We start from the raw sequence: 22543 nt of genomic DNA, 5'->3' as shown, positions 1-22543 counted from the left end.
TGAGGAAACAGCTAGAAATCAAGAGACTTGAGTTCTTTCTAGCCCACACGACTGACTTTGCTTTGTGACAAGTGACTTTCGACTCTGTTGGGCATACCACTGTATTAGATTAGAGCTCCTTGATACCTGTTTTTTCTTTATTAAAAAATATCTTTTTATTGAGATATAATTCACGTACCATAAAATTTACCCTTTAGAAGTGTATAATTCAGTCTGTTTGCAAAGTTGTGCAGCATCACCACTGTCTAATTCCAGGACATATTCATTTTATCACCTCAAAAAGAAATCCTTTACTCATTAACAGTGACTACCCCCCACTCCCTGCCAAGGTTCTGGCAACCACTAATTTACTTTCCATCTCTATAGATTTGCCTATTTTGGACATTTTTATATAAATATAATCATACATTATGTGGTCTTTTGTGTTTGGCTGCTTTCATTTAGCATAAGATTTTTAAGTTTATTTATGTTGTAGCATGTAGCAGTATTTCATTTCTTTTTTATGGCTGAATGATATTCCATTGTATAGATATATCACAATTGTTTATATGTTCATCAATTGATGGACATTTGGGTTGTTTCCACTTTTGGCTATTATGAAAAATGCTTCTATGATTATTTGTGTACAAGCTTTTGTATGGACATTTTCATACAATACATACAGAAATGTTTTCATTTCTCTTGGGTATGTTTTAATTTCTCTAGGAGTAGAATGCTGGGTCATATGTTTAACTTCTGAGGAATTGCTAGACTGTTTTTCAAAGCAGCTGCACCATTTTACATTGTCACAGTTATGAGGCTTATAGTTTTTTCACATCCTTGCCAGCACTTTTTATTGTATGTCTTTTCAATGATAGCCATCGTAGTGGGTGTGAAGTGGTATCTCATTGTATTTTGGTTTTGATTTGCGTTGCTCTGCTGGCAAACGTTAATGATCATTTTTTCATTAGCTTATTGGCCATTTTCATATATCTCCATTGGAGAAATGCCTATTCAGATCCTTTGTCTATTTTTTAATAAGGTTATCTTTTTACTAGTGAGTTGTAAGTGTCCCTTATATATATTTAGATACAAGTCTCTTATCACATAAGTGATTTGCAAGTTTTACTTCCATTGTGTGGGTTGTGTTTTCACTTTCTTGATGGTGTCTATTGACAAAAGAAAAGTTCTAAATTCTGATGAATTTACCAGTTTTCTTTTGGTTGCTTGTGCTTTTGGAGTCATGTCTAAGAAACCATTGCCTAATCTAGGGTCACGAAGATTTACTCTTCTTTTAAGAGTTTTATAGTTTTAGCCTTTACATTTAGGTCTTTGATCCATTTTGGATTACTTTTTATATATGGTGTGAGGGGGCCCAATTTCGTTCTTGTGCATGTGGTTATCCAGTTTTCTCAGCACCGTTTACTGAAAAGACTACTCTTTCCCCATTGTATTATCTTGGTAGCCTGTGGAAAATCAATTGACCATAAATATACAGGTTTATTTCTAGACTCTTAAATTACTGTAACTTTGTAGTAAGTTTTAAAATTAGGAAGTGTGAATTGTCCAACTTGGTTCTTTTTCAAGATTGTTTTGACTAGTCTATGTAAAAAAATATATATATTTTAGGGTCAGCTTGTCAATTTCTGCAGCTAAACTGACTAGGATTTTGATAGGAATTATGTTAAAATCTGTAGATCATTTTGGGGGCATGTTGCTATCTTAAGAGTATTAAATCTTCAATCTGTGAACATCGGATGCCTTTCCATCCTTTATTCCTTTTAAAATTAAGGAATAAAATGCTGGGTATATATAAAAAGAAGTAGAGCTGAGATATCTATAGGCCCATGTAGCTCTAGATGTTCTGATTATTTTAATATTTTTAGTTATTCTAATAATAATTTTAGTGTGTCTTCAAATAAGACTGGAATTTTAAGAAAACATTTATAAAGTTATAACTTTATGCTAGGTACTAAGCTTGGCTCTGGAGATACGTGGATGAGTAAGATGTCACTGACATTAAAACTTCTGGTCTAGTGAGGAAATCACTTATAAACATAAAATTTCATGTGGTATATTAGGTTCAGAGATCAAGATTTCTTGAAAGTTGTTGGCCCATTCTTCGTTATATAAAGCTTCTACTGCATGAAAAAATGATTACAAATTGTGTATTAGCACAACTCCTTTCAGTGTTGCCTGATTGTGATAGCTTCTAGAGAAGTTAAAAAATTTCATGTGGTATATTAGGTTCAGAGATCAAGATTTCTTGAAAGTTGTTGGCCCATTCTTCGTTATATAAAGCTTCTACTGCATGAAAAAATGATTATAAATTGTGTATTAGCACAACTCCTTTCAGTGTTGCCTGATTGTGATAGCTTCTAGAGAAGTTAAAAAAATAAGTGCCGTAAAGGCTCTTAACTTTGAACTTTGGATTGTATCATATCAGTAATATATTTTTAATGAATTTTCAAGACTTATGAATTAATAGTTACAAGCAAACTTAGAATCAGCCTGCCACCTAAAATACTGGAGATAAATAGCATTCAAGTAAAGCAAAACAAAAGGAAGAAGAATTTTAAAATTTTCTTTAGCCCTCTGAACTCATCTTTTACCATGTCCTTTTTTTTTTTTTTTTTTTGGTGAGGAAGACTAGCCCTGAGCTAACACATCTGTTGCCAATCCTCCTCTTTTTGCTGAGGAAGATTGGCCCTGGGCTAACATCTGTGCCCATCTTCCTCTACTTTATATGAGATGCCGCCACAGCATGGCTTGACAAGTGGTGCGTCGGTGCACGCCCGGGATCCGAATCTGCGAACCCCAGGCCGCCCAAGCGGAGCACGCAAACTTAACCACTGCCACTGGGCCGGCCTCCCTTTTTTTTTTTTTTTTTTACCGAGTCAAAGGAACAGTTTCCTGAATGTCTTATTCTCTCTCATATTTCTATGACTCTAGCACTAGAATTCTTTATGCTTGTTTATGCCGTGGCTCCATTTGGCAGTTCTCTTAAAGCCTCTGAACCTCCTCTCAGAATAATTTTTTTTTTTTTGTGTGACTTATTTTATTTTATTTTTTTATTGATGTTTTAATGGTTTCTAACATTGTGAAATTTTGGGTTGTACATTTTTGTTTGTCCATCACCCCATATATGACTCCCTTCACCCCTTGTGCCCACCCCCCACCCCCACTGCCCGGGTAACCACAGTCCAGTTTTCTCTGTCCATGTGTTGGTTTATATTCCACATATGAGTGAGATCATACAGTGTTTGTCTTTCTCTTTCTGGCTTATTTCACTTAACATAATACACTCCAGGCCCATCCATGTTGTTGCAAATGGGACGATTTTGTCTTTTTTTATGGCTGAGTAGTATTCCATTGTATATATATACCACATTTTCTTAATCCAATCGTCAGTCGAGGGACACTTAGGTTGCTTCCACTTCTTGGCTATGGTGAATAATGCTGCAATGAACATAGGGGTGCATAAGCCTCTTTGGATTGTTGATTTCAGGTGCGTTGGATAGATTCCTAGTAGTGGGATGGCTGGATCATAGGGCATCTCTATTTTTAATTCTTTAAGGAATCTCCATACCGTTTTCCATAGAGGCTGCACCAATTTGCATTCCCACCAGCTGTGTATGAGGGTTCCTGTTTCTCCACATCCTCTCCAACATTTGTTGATTTTTGTCTTGGTGATTATAGCCATTCTAACGGGCGTGAGGTGGTATCTTAGTGTTGTTTTGATTTGCATTTCCCTGATGATTAGTGATGTTGAGCATCTTTTCATGTGCCTATTGGCCATCTGTATATCTTCCTTGGAGAAGTGTCTGTTCATTTCCTCTGCCCATTTTTTGATCGGGTTGTTTGTTTTTTTGTTGTTCAATTGTGTGAGTTCTTTATATATTATGGAGATCAACCCCTTGTCAGATGTATGTTTTGCAAATATTCTCTCCCAGCTGGTTGTTTGTTTGTTCATCTTGATTCTGGTTTCATTTGTCTTATAAAAGCTCTTTAATCTGATAAAGTCCCACTTGTTTATTTTAAAGGCATAAACCAGAAATACAGGCATAAACCAGAATATACAGGATTTAAAAGATAAACAGTTATATCACACTAGTTATAAAATATTATAACATTTATAATACAATAATCTGTATGCTTCCTTGGTAACATTATATAACAAAATTTAATATGATAACATTAAATAACAAAAGTAGAAATGAGTAATGAGTAGTAATGAGTGACATTTTGAGACAAAAACTATTAAGATGATAGGAAATGAACTGATTTTTTTTTTCCTTTTTGGTGAGGAAGATTGGCCCTGAGCTAACATCTGTGCCACTCTTCCTCTATTTTGTATGTGGGATGCCGCCACAGCATGACTTGACGAGTGGTGTGTATGTCCGCACCTGGGATTCAAACCTGCGAACCCTGGGCTGGCAAAGCAGAGCGTGTGAACTTAACCACTACGCCACTGGGCTGGCCCCAAAACCTGTTTTTAGGTATTGCTAATACTATGGTTTGTTCCATTCATAATGGAAAGAAATGCTGAGTTTATGGAGTTCCTGAGTCCTGTCTATAGACCCCCTGAGAGTCCATGAACACCAGGTTAAAAATGGTTGTTGAATATGAGCTATCTCCTCTGCCTAAAATTGTTTGTATTCCCTTCTTCCTTCCACCACATCTGAACATGATCATTCTCAAAGATTCGGCTCACTTGTGTTAGCACTATGTGATGATTATTGACTTGCCTTTTATGTGCTAATCACTATTCTAGGCATTTGGAATATATGAGCAAACAGAACAGACAAAAATCTATGCTCTCAAGGAACTTATAGCCTTATGGGAAAATGACAATAAAATAAATACGTAAATTATAATGAATGTTAGACAATTATAAGTGCTGTAGAAAAATGTAGAGTAGGATAAAGTGGATTGGGATGTGAATTGCAGTTTTCAAAAAAGTGAGCACAGTAAGCTCATTGAGAAAGTGACTTTTGAGCAAGGACATGAAGGTGGTGAGAGTTAACCATGCAGATACCTTTTCTTTCTCCTTTACCACTCTTGAGGATTGAGACTTCCTTTTTATTTGTATTCCTAGTGCTAGCATTGTGACTAGCACATGGTCAACCCTTGATGAACTCTCATTAAGAGAAGTGTTATTTACCTTTCTGGTATCTACCCAAAATTGGAGTTTAGCCAGTTGGGGTGATTCAGTGTGTTATTTTCCCAGTGATGGGTTAGGTAATATTCAGGTTATGTCCAGGTATAGTTTCTTGTTCTTGCATTTTCTTTTTGTTAATGAACTTCACTAAAAATATTTTGGCTTTTGTTATTTATCTTTTATTTGCCTTTTCTTGCACACAGCAGGAATTTAGCAAATGTTAAATGAAAGGATAAATCTTCAGAGTTAGCCAAATTATTTAACTTTTGTAGGCATAACTATTCAGTAATTAAAATTGTAATAGATTATTTTAAAGGTCCTTTTCAGCTCTTAAAATTTGAGATTTGCCAAATATTTATGTGTTTGCTCTTTAATAGAAATTGTAGGAGATGAGAAAGAATATTAGAAGATTAATGTAAACAATATGTGGTCAAATCCTGGAGGAGGGAATATTTCATGTATATTTTATTTAGTCTTCAGTATACTGTCAGCACCCAGTTTAGTTTTTGAGTATCTGTTTTGAGCAGTTCTGATTTGTAAAGATGATTATTTTATGACTTATTCTTTCTTAGAAGTCTTCCAAAGAACAAATAGGAAATTTATGTATTTTTTAAAAAAAAAGAATAAAACTTATTCTGTTTTGCAGTTGTCATATGCGATTCTTTTATAAATGTAACATGTATTATGGGATCTTAGTGATCTTATTTTTCCTAAATCTTGAAATGATTTCATCATTGCCCATCAGTTTTTCTCCCTCATGCCCAAACACTAAAATAACAAGAATACGGAAGAATGATTGAATGACCTAGAAGGATGATGCAGTAATGAAATCATCACTGTTATCCTTCAGGTTTCTTATTATGTTGCCCAAAGTGTTACATCTTTCAAAGAGGCATAATAAAAGTCTATAGATGCCATCTTACCTCTTTTTTTTTTTCTTTTAGCTTTCGTTGAGCATAGTTGAGAGTTTAGATTTTTTTTCTGCCCCTAATGACAAAGAGATGGAAATTGGTGGAAGAGTATGGTTAACTATTTCAATAGAATTGGAAGATGAATACAAAGACAGAAGCAACACTCTAAACTATAATTGTGATGGTGAAATTGAGTTGATGGTATCCTAGATTAATTTTCCCAAACCCAAGAAATATTGAGTTAATGATATATTTCTAAGGACAATAAGGTATGTGATATTTTCATCCATTTAGTCATTAAACAAGAAGGTCTTCATCATGCACTATTTTGTGACTAGAGTTTGAATCATCCCATTTTTTCTAGAAAGTCATGTGACAGTAGTTTTCATCATGTATGATGTTTGTGCACCATATCGAAGTTTGTAAGTAGACAAATCCTGAAGTCTGATGTGTATACAAAAGTGCTTGCAAGGAAATAGATGATGTAGAAGTGAAAAAGTTAATTGGATTCATCATTCTCTTTGGTGTTTATAAACCAAATATGAAAATATTTTTTGCAATTATGGAATGGAGATGGCCATCCTTCAACAAAATTCTGAAGCCTCAAAAATTTCCAAAGTATTACATTTTAAGTACAAGAAGAACCAGAAGTAAACAATATGCTAGAGTCTATTAAATATATATTTGAATCTGGAATTATTATTGCCTTTTGACGGTAAAGTATAAGAAGAAGAACCAGAAGTAATAACAAAGTAGAACATTTTAGAGATTGAAAGTCCAGAATCAATATTTACGAGATAGATGTTTGTTTTAGTTTCATGCATGACAATTGATGAGCAGTTAGTTGCATTCAAAAGATATTGACCCTTTTGGTATATATACTTAAAAACCAGGAGAATTTGAATACAGGCATACCTTATTCTATTGCGCTTCTCTTTATTGCACTTCGCAGATACTGTGTTTTTATAACAAGATCTTCTACCAGCAAAAAGATTATGACTTGCTGAAGGCTCAGATGATGGTTAGCATTTTTTAGCAATAAAGTATTTTTTAATTAAGGTATATACATTGTTTTTTTAGACATAATGCTATTGCACACTTAATAGACTTCACTACAGTGTAAACATAACTTTTTTATGCACCGGGAAACCAGAAAATTTGTGTGATTCGCTTTATTGCAATATTTGCTTTATTGCGGTGGTCTGGAGCCAAACCTGCAGTATCTTTGAGGTATGCCTGTATATTATAATATGTTTTGTATATAAAATATAGACAATTTGGGTTTGCTATATTTAAATTCTTATTAAAATATTTCATAAGATTGTTTCCCACTGTCCTTGTATTATTTATTCTGTAAATTATTTGTAGAATGACTAACTATAAACAAGAAGTCTCCATTGGACCAGATGATAAATAGTAATGACTAGTTTTCCTGGTATATACTTAGGGCTAATTGTCATCATAACTATGAAATAGATATGAGGAATGTAGATCAAAGGTTTGGTAACTTGTCCAAGATTGCTGAATCAGATCTGGGATTTGAATCCAGGTCTGTGGGTTAATAGATGTTCTCTTCAGGATACCATATGATTTTTTAAATATGGTAGTACTTTTGTTGGAATTCAGCATGGTGCATTACTCAGGGATAACTTTATGGGGAGCTTGCCTAGAAGGGTAGGAAGTGAAAGAGATAGATGTCAGTAAGGCTCAGGCAAAAGTTGGAGCTATCTCCGCTCCTGAAACAGGTAGAACAAGTGGCCCAGATAGCAGATTTAGCAAACACAAATTTCAAAACAGCTATTATAAATATGTTGAAAGAATTAAAATAAAATATATTCAAATAGTTAATGAATGAACAGATAGGAAATTTCAATACAGAGATAGAAACTATAAAAAGAACCAAATGAAAATGGTAAAGCTGAAAAGTACAATAACTAAATGAATAATTCACTGAATATCCCTAACAGCATATTGGAAGCGGAAGAAAAGATCAGTTGATTTGGAACATACAAGAATTATAAATGTGTGTGCCCCAAAACAGATCTTCAAAAAAATTGAACAAAAACTCTCAGAACTAAAAAGAGAAATAGACAAATCCCCAATCATAGCAGGAGATTTTAACACACCTCTCTCAGAAAATAATAGAACACAACCAGACAAAAAAGTAATCAAGGATCTGAACACTGTACCCATCAAATATACGTTACTTTCAGAGGCACAGGGAATAGTCACCACTATAAAACATATACTGGGCCAGAAAGCAAGTTTAGTAGATTTCTAGAGGGTGAAATCTTACAGGGTATGTTTTCTGACTAGCAGAAGTAAATTAGGTAACAAAAAGATATTTCGAAAACCCCAAATGTTTAGAAATTAAGTAATATATTTCTCAAGTACCTCTGGGTCAAAGAAGAAATCATAAGGGATGTTAGAAAATGTTTTGAGCTAAATGATAACAATAGAATATATGGAAATTTGTGACATACAACTAAAGCAGTGTTTATGCCTAGTTTTTTTTTTTTTTTTTGTGAGGAAGATCAGCCCTGAGCTAACATCCATGCCTATCCTCCTCTTTTTTTGCTGAGGAAGAGTGGCCCTGGGCTGACATCCGTGCCCATCTTCCTCCACTTTATATGGGATGCCGCCACAGCATGGCCAAGTGGTGCATCGGTGTGCGCCCAGAATCTGAACCTGGGCCACCAGCAGCGGAGCGCACATACTTAACCACTATGCCATGGGGCCGGCCCCTAAAGCAGTGTTTAGAAAGAAGCTTATAGGTTTAAATACTTTTATTAGAAAAATCAGAAGGATCTGAAGTCAGTTACCTAAGCATGTACCTTAAGATGTTAGAAAAATAAGAGCAAATTAAATCCAAAGTAGACGGAAGGAAATAATAAAGGTAAGAGTGGAAATCAATAAAATAGAAAATGAACAAACAAAAAGCAATGAAACCAGAAGCTGAAACATTTAAGGAAAAAGCAATGCCAATCTTACACAAACTCATACCAAAAAAAAAAAGTGGATGAAGGAACAGTTTCTAACTCATTTCATGAAGTCAGCATCACCATGATACCAAAGTCAGGCAAAGAAATAACAAGAAAAGAAAACTGCAGGCCAATATCCTTCGTGAACATAGACCCAAAAATCTTTAACAAAATATTAGCAAATTACTTTCATTGATATATAAAAAGGAGAATACATCATGACCAAGTGGGACTTGTTGCAGGAATGCAATGCAGGTTAAAATTAGAAAACCAATTGGTAACTCACCATGTGAGTAGAAGAAAATGAAAAATCATATCATCTCAAGTGTAGAAAAAAAAATGACAAAATTTGACACTCATTCAGCAGACTAAGAGGGAATTTTCTTAATTTGATTAAAGGCATCTATGAAAAACCTAGAATTTATATCATATTTAATGATGAGACACTTAATGCTTTCCCTCTGAGATTGAAAACAATACCAGGATATTCTAATATTCATAGTCATTCAACATTCTGTTAGAGGTAAAAGCCAATGGAGTAGGGGAAGAAAAAGAAATAAAAGACATGTAGATGGAAAAAAGAATAAATAAAACTGTCTTTATTTGCAAACAACATTATTGCATATGTAGAAAATCCTAAAGAATCTGTGGAAAAGCTACTAGAACTAGTAAGTGAGTTTAACAAAGTCACAAGATACAAGGTTAACATAATTTTTTTTTTATACTACTAAGGAACAATTGGAAAGTGAAGTTAACAAAAGCAATTCCATTTACAATAGCACCCAAAGTAATGAAATACTTTAGGGATAAATTTTAACAAACTCTCTGCAGAACTGTTTACTGAAAAGTATAAAACATTACCAAGAGAAATAAAGGAAGACCCAAATAAATGGAGATATATAGCATGTTTGTGGAATAGAGGACTTATTGATTAGATGTCAGTCTTCCCCAGATTGATTTATAGAGTTAATGCAATCCTGATAAAAATCCTAGCAGACTTCTTTTTTTTTTTTTTAAAGAAATTGAGCTGGTGGAAATGCATAGGACCTAAAAAACAAAGTTGTAGGACTTAATCCTGCCTGATTTCAAGACTTTCTATACAGCTACAACAATCAAGACAAAATGGTATTGGCATAAGGATAGACAAAAAGATGAATGGAACAGAATACAGTTCAGAATAGACCCACATATATATTCAGTTGATTTTTGATAGACGTGCCGATGTAATTCATGGGAAAAGGACATAGTCTTTTCAAGGAATGGTGCTATATATCTGGGTGAAAGGAAAATTTATATTAATTTTTATCTCACACTTACACAGAAAGTTAACTCTAAGTATATCAGAGATCTAAACATAAAAGTTAAGACTATAAAACTTCTAGAAGAAAACATGGGAAAAAATGCTTCCCATGTTGGAGTAGGAGACAAACAGCACAGACCACAAAATGAAGATTGATAAATTGGACTTTATTAAACTTAATATTTTTGCTCCTGAGAAGATACTGTTATGAAAACAAACAACTACAGACTGGGAGAAAATATTCACTCTGTATGTGTGTGTGTGTGTGTGTGTGTGTGTGTGTGTGTATCTGACAAAGGACTTATTATTCAAAAAATATAAAAAATTCTTATAACACAAATAACCAAAAGTCTTTTTTTTCCCCCCACTTTTGTTGAGAGATAATTGACATACATCACTGTATTTTGGTTTACATATATTGTGAAATGGTCACCACGATAGGTTCGACTAACATCCATCTTCTCATATTAACCAAAAGTCTTATAACACAAATAAAACATAGGCAAAATTGATGAATAGACACTTCACAAAAGATGATATACGGATGGCAAATAAGAACATGCAGAGATGCTCACCATCATTATTCTAGAGAAATGCACATGAAAATCACTGAGGTACAACTACACATCCACTAGAATGGTTTGTAATTGACAAGACTTAAAATAACAACTAGTGGCTGTTACGAGAGGTTCGGGGATTCGATCGGAGACGTAAAAGACACTTTCCACTCCAAACAAATGGACCGAAGGTATATTTTATTATATAGAGGATAGTAAAGGTGATAGTCTGCAAACAGATCTAGATAGGTCAAGTATTAGAAGGGAAAAAACATCAGCCCGACTGGAAAGGGAAAACACCCACATCGGCTGAAGAGAAAATGACACAAATCAACCGGAAAGAGAAACACCAGGTTGACCGAAAAGAGAACACATCAAATCAATTACTTCATATTAAATCAGTTACTTTCACATCAAATCAGTTACTCACAACATCCACGCCCCACTGCCGGGAGAGCCCTGTCAATCGACGCGGCTGGGCAAGGATCACACGTCCTGGGCAGGGTGTCCCTTCCACAGGTGGAACTCTCACCGGGGCTCAGTTTCCAGCAGTTTTTATACCATCAGTAATTTTTAGAGTAAGCAATTACAGAGTTTGCAGAGCAAGCATTTAGTGTTTCCATGCACAAATGGTTATCGGTGGCGTACGTGCACTGAGCCCCCTGGCTAACGTCCCAGCCCAGTAGTTGTGTACGTGCATTGTTCTCTTTGGTTATCGTCTCAGCCCGGCACAGGTGGCCAGTCCATTCCGGGCTACGACGCTCCAAGAGCCTTGAAATGTTACAACTTGCAACTCTCTCTGTGGGAGAAAGGCCAGTTCCGGGAAAAGGCCAGTTCCCACCACACAGAAAGCAGCTTTGTATTTCTTTTTGTGCTGGTGGCTGTAGGTCAATGGAGCGGCCAAACATGGCTGTACTCATGTCAAGACAGTGGCAAGGACATGGAACAGCTGAACTCATACATTGCTAGTGGGAGTAGAAAATAGTTTGACCGTTTGAGTCCATTTATATGGAATTTTAGAAAAGGCAAAACTAATGTATAATGATACGAAGCAGATCGATGTTTGTATGGAATGGAGGTGGGGGCAAAGGAACAGGGATTGCTTGCTGAGCCACACAAAGGAGCTTTTTAGGGTGATGGAAATGTTCTATATCTTGCTTTTGGTGTTAGCTGCATGAATGTATACATTTGTCAAAACTCCTTGAACTGTATACTCAAAATTGGTGCACTTTATGTTTTTTTTAGACATACTTCAATAAAGTTGAGTTTAAAAATAAAATCAGCTAACAAAAAACTCTTGTTTTGAGGCTGGCCCCGTGGCTTAGCAGTTAAGTGCGCGTGCTCCGCTACTGGTGACCTGGATTTGGATCCTGGGCGCGCACCGACGCACTGCTTGTCAGGCCATGCTAAGGTGGCCTCCCACAGACAGCAACTAGAGGGATGTGCAACTATGCGTACAACTATCTACTGGGGCTTTGGGGAGAAAAAAGGAGGAGGATTGGCAATAGATGTTAGCTCAGGGCCGGTCTTCCTCAGCAAAAAGAGGAGGATTGGCCTGGGTGTTAGCATAGGGCTGATCTTCCTCACAAAAAACAAAACAAAACAAAAAAAACTGTTGTTTCCTGCTTGATCCACATGAGCCTAGAGGAGTAGGCCTTAGTCTGGAAAGAAATTGGATGGAACATGTGTTTGTTGATTGGTCATATTTAGGCAGTTCAGTTTTTGTGAGAAATAATTGTTTAGTAAGGAGAGCAAAGGTAACTGCTTATTAAAGGTAGCTGAAAGGGACTTTTTTTGTGGTAAAAGATACATAACAATATTTACCATTTTAACTATTTTTTAAGTGTAGAGTTCAGTGGCATTAAGTACATTAACATTCTTGTGCAACCATCATCGCCATGCATCTCCAGAACTTTTTCATCTTCCCAAACAGAACCTCTGCACCCATTACACAATAATTCCACATCCTTTCTTTCCCCTGCTCCTGGCAACCACCATTCTACTTTCTGTGTCTTTGATTTTGACTACTCTAGGTACCTCATTTATTTATTTATTTATTTATTTATTTATTTTTAAAGATTTTATTTATTTATTCCCCCCCCCCAAGCCCCAGTAGATAGTTGTATGTCATAGTTGCACATCCTTCCAGTCGCTGTATGTGGGACGCGGCCCCTCAGCATGGCCGGAGAAGCGGTGCGTAGGTGCACGCCCGGGATCCGAACCCGAGCCGCCAGCAGCAGAGCGCGTGCACTTAACCACTAAGCCACGGGGCCGGCCCTAGGTACCTCATTTAAGTGGAATCACACAGTATGTGTCTTTTTGTGACTAACTTATTTCACTTAGCATGATGTCTTCAAGGTTCACCCATATTGAAGCAAAATATGTTCGAATTTACTTCCTTTTTAAGACTGAATAATATTCCATCATATGCCACATTTTATTTATCTGCTATGGATGGACACTTGGGTTGCTTTCATGTTTTAGCTATTGTGGATAATGCTGCTATGAACATGAGTGTACAAATATCTGTTCAAGTCCCTGCTTTTGATTCTTTTGGGTATATACCTAGAAATGAAATTAGTGGATCATATGGTAATTCTATGTTTAAGGTTTTGAGGAACTGCCATACTGTTCTCGACGGTGGTTGCGCTACTTTACATTCCCCCTAGTGATGCACAAGGGTTCCGGTTTCTCCACGTTCTTGTCAACACTTGTTATTTTCTGTTTTTTTTATAATAGACATCCTAATGGGTGTGGAGTGGTATCTTGTGGTTTTTATTTTCGAAGGGCAATTTTAAGGTCATTTAATCCAAACTTGTGATTTCACAGATGAAACCCAGATAATAAGTTAGCAAAAGCCACTAAGTGGAAGATTTTACAATTTCTTTTGCAAATCATTTCAACTGTTAGTGTTTGCATTTGGGCATTCACAGTTTTGTGAGTACATAATGGATAACGTTAGGCTTATGAACAATTTTTGTCTCTGTTATCTATTTGTGACAAGCCACAGCCAGTCATATTTTCTGTGGAAGAACAAATACGATTTTGTAGTTTTATTAAAATGTTTAATAACAAATCAGTCTAAAGTTTGGACAGTGAATACACTTACACACACCGACACAAAACAAAACTAAACACTGGAATTTATCATTTCCATGAACAGTGGTTTTTAAACTGTTGTCCAACGAGTTTTGGTGTTTTTCTTCCTGCTTTATTTTCAATTTTTATAACAACTGAATGTAAAACTTTTTCCTACTTTATTTTGAATATTGTTAGGTGAACATACTCATGAAATCATTGTTTTCATTTTTAGTGCTTAATTTCTTTAGCATCTACATTTTACATGGTTCTTGGCAAGTTTACATCAGATCTGGTAGACTCACCAGCTGAAATCCAGTGACCACTTTGAAAAGATAACATGGAAGAATGCCCCACTAGTGGCTGGGTGATGGAATGAGTGCTCAGTTCAGATGCCTGCATAGACTAGGATCTGGGAATGCCTGGCATCATATCGTGTACTCTGACATTCTTGGCACAGTTTGTTCAACAACTTTTTTTCTTCCCATTTCAACAAAATTTTTTTTTTTGGGGGGTCAGCTCTTAAGATGATATAGTTTTGTTTGTTTTTTTTGGGGGGGGGGAAGATCAGCCCTCAGCTAACATCCTTGCCAATCCTCTTCTTTTTACTGAGGGAGACTGGCCCAAAGCTAACATCTATTGCCAATCCTCCTCCTTTTTTTCCCTTTTTCTCCCCAAAGCCCCAGTAGATAGTTGTATGTCATAGTTGCACATCCTTCTTAGTTACTGTGTGTGGGACGCTGCCTCAGCATGGCTGGACAAGCGGTGCGTTGGTGTGCACCCGGGATCCGAACTTAGGCCGCCAGTAGCAGAGCACATGCACTTAACCACTAAGCCACGGGGCCGGCCCCTCAACAAATGTTTATTGAGTACTTGCTCTGTGTCTGACATCGTGCCTGGCACTGTGGATATAGAGATGAGTTCTTACCCTTAAGTAACTCATAGCCTAGGGGGCCGGCCCCGTGGCCTAGCGGTTAAGTGTGCGCGCTCAGCTGCTGGCGGCCCGGGTTCGGATCCTGGGCGCGCACCGACGCACCGCTTCTCTGGCCATGCTGAGGCCGCATCCCACGTACAGCAACTAGAAGGATGTGCAGCTATGACATACAACTATCTACTGGGGCTTTGGGGGGAAAAAAAAAAAAGTAGCTCATAGCCTAGAAGAGATACAGACCTGTGAATAAAATTGTAATGTTAAGTGCAATCAGTGGTCTAAAGGTATAAAAAGTATAGAGATACTGAAGAGGGAGAGAATGTTGAATTCTTGAGTGTGGTAGGAGGATCAGAGGTGGATTCCTTTAGATAACATCTGAGCTAAATTTTGAAGGTGGTATATGAGTTTGTCATTGGTAGTGTGGATGTTATAGGCAATGAGATCAGCATGTAGGGCAGGCACAGTTGCGTGAAAGTATAAACAGATAATTCATATTGGGCACAAAGTGTGAGGGTTGATAGATGAGAGCTGTTTTCCCTCATTATCAAATAGTGCCTGAAAAGCAGCCTAGGAAGATTAATAAAATAATAGAGGCAAAGACTAAGCTTTAATACTATCACTAGGATTAATTGTAAAACTAGGGCATGCATTGTATTTCTGTTTCTGAAATGCATATCTCCCTTTCTTTCGTATTTCCCTTTCTTACTCTCTGCCTCTTCCCTCAAGAGTGTGTATGTGTGTGTGTCTGTGTAGAGAGGATAGTTGAGGGAGAAAGGAACTAAGAATCAAGACCTTGATTCTGGTCCTGGCTCTTACATCCTTGGTTGAGCAAACCACTTTTAGCTTTTTGAGCTTTGATCTCCTCATCTGTATAATATGTGCAAACTATATGATTTATGCTTTTCAAAATGTTTTTTGAGGGAGTCTTAATTTCTGAGTTGCCTGGAACACAATAGGTGCTCAATATGTATTTTCTTTCTTTCTTTCTTTTTGTATGTGTGAGGAAGATCAGCCCTGAGCTAACATCCATGCCAATTCTCCTCTTTTTTTTTTTTTTTTTTTTTTGCTGAGGAAGACCGGCCCTGAGCTAACATCCGTGCCCACCTTCCTCTACTTTATGTGGGACACCGCCACAGTATGGCCTGACAAGCGGTGCATCGGTGCGCGCCTGGGATCCGAACCCGGGCCGCCAGCAGTGGAGCGGGTGCACTTAACTGCTACGCCACGGGGCCGGCCCCGTGTATTTTCGAATGAGTATTTCGAATGTATTTTTGAATGTATTTTCTCTTACTTGTATCAAAAAGTAAGAGAGGATAGGGGCCGGCCCCGTGGCATAGCGGTTAAGTGCGCTCCACTGCTGGCGGCCCGGGTTCGGATCCCAGGCGCGCACCGATGCACCGCTCGTCAGGCCATGCTGTGGCGCCATCCCACATAAAGTAGAGGAAGGTGGGCACAGATGTTAGCTCAGGGCCGGTCTTCCTCAGCCAAAAAAAAAAAAGAGGAGGATTGGCATGGATGTTAGCTCAGGGCTGATCTTCCTCACACACACAAAAAAGGATTAGTATATATTAAAAAATATGTTCAGTTGGTCATTTCTCTTTTTAATTTGGCTGTGGCAGAAGTTCTTGAACTTGGCTTCTTCAGATTGTGATTTTTTTTCTTTAATAATGTGGTTATAAATGGCCTTTTTTTCTCATATAAACTTTACTTGTCTCGGTTCAAAACTAGTACTTCTTCTCATGCCGCTTTTCCACCATTGTATCTGCAAAATGTTTGCTTTTGGAGCAGAGGATTGTAAAATCCATTTTAATGTTAAAGAGTTGCTGTCACATATTGTTAATTACTTTATTTCTTTACCTGTAGGGGTCCTATTGGGCAATAGACACCAATCCGAAGGAAGATGCGCTGCCTACTCGGCCAAAGAAGAGAGCACGATCTGTAGAACGGGTAAAAGCTCTTTGTTACAAATTAGTATGATGGAGTTATTATGTCAGAAATACAGATTTTAAAAGTTATTTTCAGTACAGCAAGTATAACTATAATGAAAGTAATAGTTTATTTGTATAGCATTTTCTAGGTTTTCAAAGCACTTTCAAACTCATTATTTTATTTGATCTTAACTCTGAGTGAGGTGGGCAGTTTAGGAATTAAGGAAAAGGGTTTTTTTTGTAATTAGGGCACAACTCTTGTCTAACTGAGACTTGAATCCAGGTCTCTTGAGATTTAATTTGGTATTCTTTCCTCTGCATCTACAACATTGAGGACTGGTTTTGTATAACAAAACTATTCCTTTTCACTGCATATAGTCTGATTACATTGAATTTTCCTGATTGTCCTGAAAATGCTTTTTCCAGCTTTCAACCATGTAATAATTATTTTGTACACAAAATCTCTAAGTGTGTGGGTGTTGTAAGGTAATTCTTGTAAATTCATGGTTAAAATTAATTTGTAAGAATGAAAGAGAAAAGGAGCTGTAGTTGATATCTTAAGTTGTTTATTGTAACATATTTTTAGTCAACACTTTGGCTGTCATCAGACATTAACTTTACCTTTCAGCTTTTCTCAAGCTCTGCGTTTCCAGCATCTCAGCTAACACACACACACCCACACCCACACCCACACCCACCCACTCATCCTACCCTACTGTTCAAGACCCATTTCACGTTGTGAAGTCTTTCCTTACTTCTTCGTGTGTAAGAATATTTACAAAATTCTTGTATAGAGTTTTGTAGAAATTATTTGTTTCCATATCTGTCTCCTTTGCTGAACCGTGATCCCCTAAGAGCGGAGAAAATATGTTTGTATCTCCAGTGTTAGTATTTTTCACAACTTATAATAGGTAATCAGTAAATATTTGCAGAATAAATCAGGGCAAAGGGAATAAGATAAGATGAAGGAAACTGAGTAAACATTTGGTCAAATAAATTTGTTCTGTGACCATTCTTGGTAGAGAGAGAAAACTTCCCAACCTCAAACACAAGGAGCTTAAGCTGGGTTTAAGTTGGGATCAGGTGAGCCCATGAGGTATAGCAGCAATGGGGTTTATCCCGGCAGATTTATGGAGCCAGCAGAGGGAATTCAATATTCCAGTTACCAAACCATGTAGAATTAAAGGTGAACTCTTAGGCCAGAACACTTTTCAGTTTTATACAAACCTAGGTTTAAGATATTAAAGTTTTGTATTGGTGGCATAGTCTTCTGGTAAGAGAGTTTTAAGACTGACATGGTCAGTGAGCTATGTATGTAATGGTTTGAGAGGGAATGAACCTCAGTTTCTGCCCTCTAGCTTCTGCCTTTTAAAACAGATGTGGCACTTGTGCTTGGCAGACTTAACACTTAAGCTTTCACGCTTTAATTGTGTGAAAATGTAGAGTACAAAACATTTAGCATCTATTGCCAGAATTTGAAGGAAAGGGAGAAAAATCCACATTGTTAAACCCAGAGCATCAGCAAGGATGTGTATCTTGAAGGGCTGAGGAGTTGTGGTGTTTTCTATCATTTTCTCTCTTCTTCTGAAGTTCTTAGAACTTAATTATTTTTGGAAATTTGAATTGGTAGTTTGGTTGACAACTGTGCATTCTTCTTGGATATTAAGCCTGCATTTTATTCTGTTACCTTGTTTAATAGTTCTTAGAGCAATCTTTCTTGATTTCTGCGAGTTCTCCTTATTTTCTGAACACCGTATTGTCAATTTTATAATGGACGTCTGTAGATATATAAAATTCAGATTACAGAAGTATGTTTTACATACAAAGCATGTATTTATGAAAATACTTTTTGGACATATTTTCTATATTTATTTTCTACTGTTTATCTTTTTATCTTCATTTTAAGTTAAAAGCATGTAAAAGCTTCAACAATTTACCTTTGTAGTATAGTTCCATAAAATATCCAGTACCAGAGCCTTTCGGTTAGTAATATTGGTATTTATTTTGGCCTGAGCTATGTATTGGATGCTGCTGTAGGAGAGGAACCTATAGAAAGCTGTAAGCAGAGTGTGTTAATAAGGGAGACAGATATTGTTTAACAAATATTCTGGAAGATATTATTCTTACAAAACATCATTTCCTGCCCTGACAAACTGATGTGTCTGTATTTTTCATTTAGAGGTTTGTTGTGGGGAGAAGGTAGTATTTTTATTAGGATAGAGTTTGTATTTTAGGTAACCATTGGGTTTTTTATCCAAGGAAATAACCTAAGACGGTCAAATAGTGATGGTTCTGAATATGATCTTTATACATTTACAGTTTGCTCAAAAACTAAACATCATGCAGGGCCAGCCCCGTGGCTTAGCAGTTAAGTGTGCCTGGCGGCCTGTGTTAGGATCCCGGGCGCGCACCGACGCACCGCTTCTCCGGCCATGCTGAGGCCACGTCCCACATACAGCAACTAGAAGGATGTGCAACTATGATGTACAACTATCTACTGGGGCTTTGTGGGGAGGGGGAAAGGAGGAGGATTGGCAATAGATGTTAGCTCAGAGCCGGTCTTCCTAAGCAAAAAGAGGAGGATTAGCATGGATGTTAGCTCAGGGCTGATCTTCCTCACACACACACAAAAAAAGTTACTGGGGTGTACATAAATATATGAATGAATAAAAAACACATATTTAAAAAAAAACTAAACATGATGCATAAGTTGCAACTTTTAAAGGATTTTAAAATGTAGATGGTAAATATGTTAACATCCCTAAAACTTCCTTATTAAATTTCTGAAATTTATTATTCCTTGGTCCATGTGTAAACATCAAAATTCATTGTGAAAAATCAAAATATTTTACACATTTTTGAAGAGAGATGAGCTTTTAATGGAACAGAAAAGTCTTTCTAAACTGCTAAAGAGAAGTGATTTTTAAAAATGCGAGTAGCAATATCTTCATATCCTGAATGAAAAATAAACCCTGATAGTTATCTCCAGCCTAGTATTCCTAACTCACTTCTCTGAACCACCTCCTTCTCCCCTCCATTTGCATGAACGTATCTCTTGATCATTACAATATTCCTTTCTTCTTTTCTAATCCTCAAGTATGTAAATGTCTCTCATTTTCCTTTTTCTGATTTCATTCATCTTCTTACCATTTTTTCTTTATCATAAAATGCACTTGAAGACCTAAAAAAATTATTGAATGAAGTTTACCGTGGTGAGATGAGTGGCTCCTTGACTAGGAGTCTTGTGTTTCTCTTCTAGCTTTACAGTTGTTCTTGTGACTTTTGGCAAGCTGGTAGATTTTTTGAGCTTCAATATTCTCAACCATAGACTAAAAGGATAGAAGTCTTAATAGTTGATGTGGATTGAATGTTTGTGTGTCCCCCAAATTCATATATTGAAACCCTAATGCCACTGTGATGGTATTTGGAGGTGGGGCCTTTGGGAGGTAATTAGGTCAGGAGGTGAAGCCCTCATGAATGGAATTAGTGTCCTTATAAGAATAGGCCAGAGAGTTAGCTAGCTCTCTTTCCATCATGTGAGAATATCAATGAGGATACCTAGAAGAGGGCTCTCACCAGAGCTTGACCATATTGACACCATGATCTTGGACTTCCAGCCTCCAGAACTGTGAGAAATAAATTTCTGTTGTTGCAAAGCCGCCCAGTTTATGGTATTTTGTTAAAGCAACCTGAGCTGATTAAGACAACAGCGTGATAGTAATAATAGATGATTATGTTGAGTTTATGTGCCAGATGTTTTTTAAAGAATTTTATTTATATTAACTCACGTAATTTTTCTAGTAACTCCAAATGATGAAACTGATAGGCATGGATTTAAGTAATTGTCCAAGGATGCTAAGGACAATAAGTACCAAGGCCAGGATTATGAACCCAGGTGCTCTGCCTTTAGAGTCTATGCTAAAAGCACTATACTGCCGGTAGTATTTGCTATGCCAAAGACCACAACACTGAATCAAATTTCTTTTTGCATATTTTGTTGTGAGCTAATGGTCCTTAGTTTTAAGAGAATCCCCACCTTTACCCTAAATATATATATATATATATATAATTAAGTGACATAAATATGATTATAAATGACAGGCAAGTAACATGTAATCTGTTAGACCAAGCAATAACTAAAGTGACTCAAAACAGACAATGCTACCCTGGGAAGGCCTCTAGGAGGAGGAGTGAGACTTAGAATTTTGATGCAGAAGTGTAACTTTTTTGCTTAGAAAATAGTAAAGGATGTTCCACTTGGAGAATACAGCATGCACGATTGACTGGTAAATAAGAAGTGCAGGTGGGCATAATTGAGAACCCTTTTAACTACAGTGAAGTGCTTAGACGAGGGCGAGAACATTTAGATAAGGAGTAGAAAGATTTGGGTAGAAAGCCTAAAGGCATGGGATCAAGGAAGTTACTTTGATTTGATAGCCTGTAGTGTTGAGAAAGGAGTCAAAACAATAGTTAAAGAAAGATACTTGGTATTCACAAAATACTCATTGCAAGAGGAAGATGCTGTAGGGGAGGAAAAATAATTTTCCCTCTACCCTTCTAGGTTCTTGGCTGAAACTCTCTGTAATAAAAAGACAGATTACTAGGAGAAAACCAAATTTAATTATGTACATACAGGAGCCCCACAAAGATAAGAGACTCAAAGGCAGCCAGGTAACTGAGGCTTATATACTATCCTGAGTTCAGGAAAGGGATAGGGGTCTAGGGCTTCAAAGGCAAGGAAGGCAATTCACAGGAAGGGGAGAATTGCAAATGTTTAGTAAATAAGTGTGTGCTCTGCCATGTAGATAAATCTCTCAGATATAAAAAATAATTCTCTTCCTGGTACAGGTCCTCTTTCTAATTTCTTTGAGGCAGTTAAGGAGGAGGTAAAAAGCTCTTCCTGAGCTTGCTGCTTCTTGGTTGCCTTCAGCTCAGAATAATCCTCATGCCAAAGTGGCACATTCTAGGGTGGCTTGTTCTGAACCCCTCAGTGGTGAGTAGATGGAGTTGCAGTAGTCTAATTTGTGAAATTGTAGTGGCCTGGGCTAGGGATATATACATGAATGAGAAAATTCTCTAGAAAATTAGCATCGTATCATATTTCTAAATATATACCCATAATTGTGTGTAATATGGTCATTGTACTAGTTTAATTTTACAGATCTTTTTTCTGTAGATACTGTGTGTCAGGCATTGTGCTAGGATGTTGTGGAGTATACCAAGAAGAATGAGACATGATAAGACATGTAATTCTAGCACAAGGGCAAAGTATGTGCAGAAAATATTATAAAAAAGATATAAAATATTGTGTGCAGAGGAAGTAGAGATTGTGTTTTACTGGGACTATCTGGGAAGGCTTCGTGGGTTATGTGGCTTGGCTTTTAGTAGAGATAGAGATGGTCAGGGCAAGGTAGAGAGAATAGCATTCATTGAGTACATATTTATTGAATGTTGAGTGCCTGCCATGAGCAGGCATGTTCTGGGTGCTGGGGAAACAGCAATCAGCAAAACAGATTCTCTGCTCTCATGAAGTTTATATTCTGATGGAGAGTGGTCAGGTAGGGAGGCATGAGATAAGAGGTCGTGGTCAAAATTAAGATATATAGGTGGAAAAGTCTCAGGATTTGGGAGAGAACATAGTAGTACATTTTGTCTGGATGACTTTTTCCTCTTTCAAGTTAATTTGCATTACTCATGCCATTCATAGAGAGAGAGAG

General features: G+C 36.9%; 1 protein-coding gene across 10 annotated transcripts in view; it reads left to right on the top strand.

Annotated features, from left to right (window-relative positions):
• FOXJ3 (forkhead box J3) overlaps positions 1-22543 on the top strand; it is a 158654-nt gene that overhangs the window by 78452 nt on the left and 57659 nt on the right. For all 10 annotated transcript variants that reach the window (XR_009221800.1, XM_058552087.1, XM_058552084.1 and 7 more), the window contains one exon: positions 16762-16845. Coding sequence is in view for 9 of the 10 variants with exons in the window: in XM_058552087.1 (XP_058408070.1) it covers positions 16762-16845 (84 nt within the window). In the remaining variant the exon portion in view is untranslated. The remainder of the gene's footprint in view (positions 1-16761; positions 16846-22543) is intronic.

The sequence above is a fragment of the Diceros bicornis genome, chromosome 13 (assembly GCF_020826845.1).
Source record: "Diceros bicornis minor isolate mBicDic1 chromosome 13, mDicBic1.mat.cur, whole genome shotgun sequence".
Lineage (NCBI taxonomy): Eukaryota > Metazoa > Chordata > Mammalia > Perissodactyla > Rhinocerotidae > Diceros > Diceros bicornis.
Note: the sequence above shows the minus strand (reverse complement) of the source record. Positions and strands in the feature narration are given on the sequence as shown.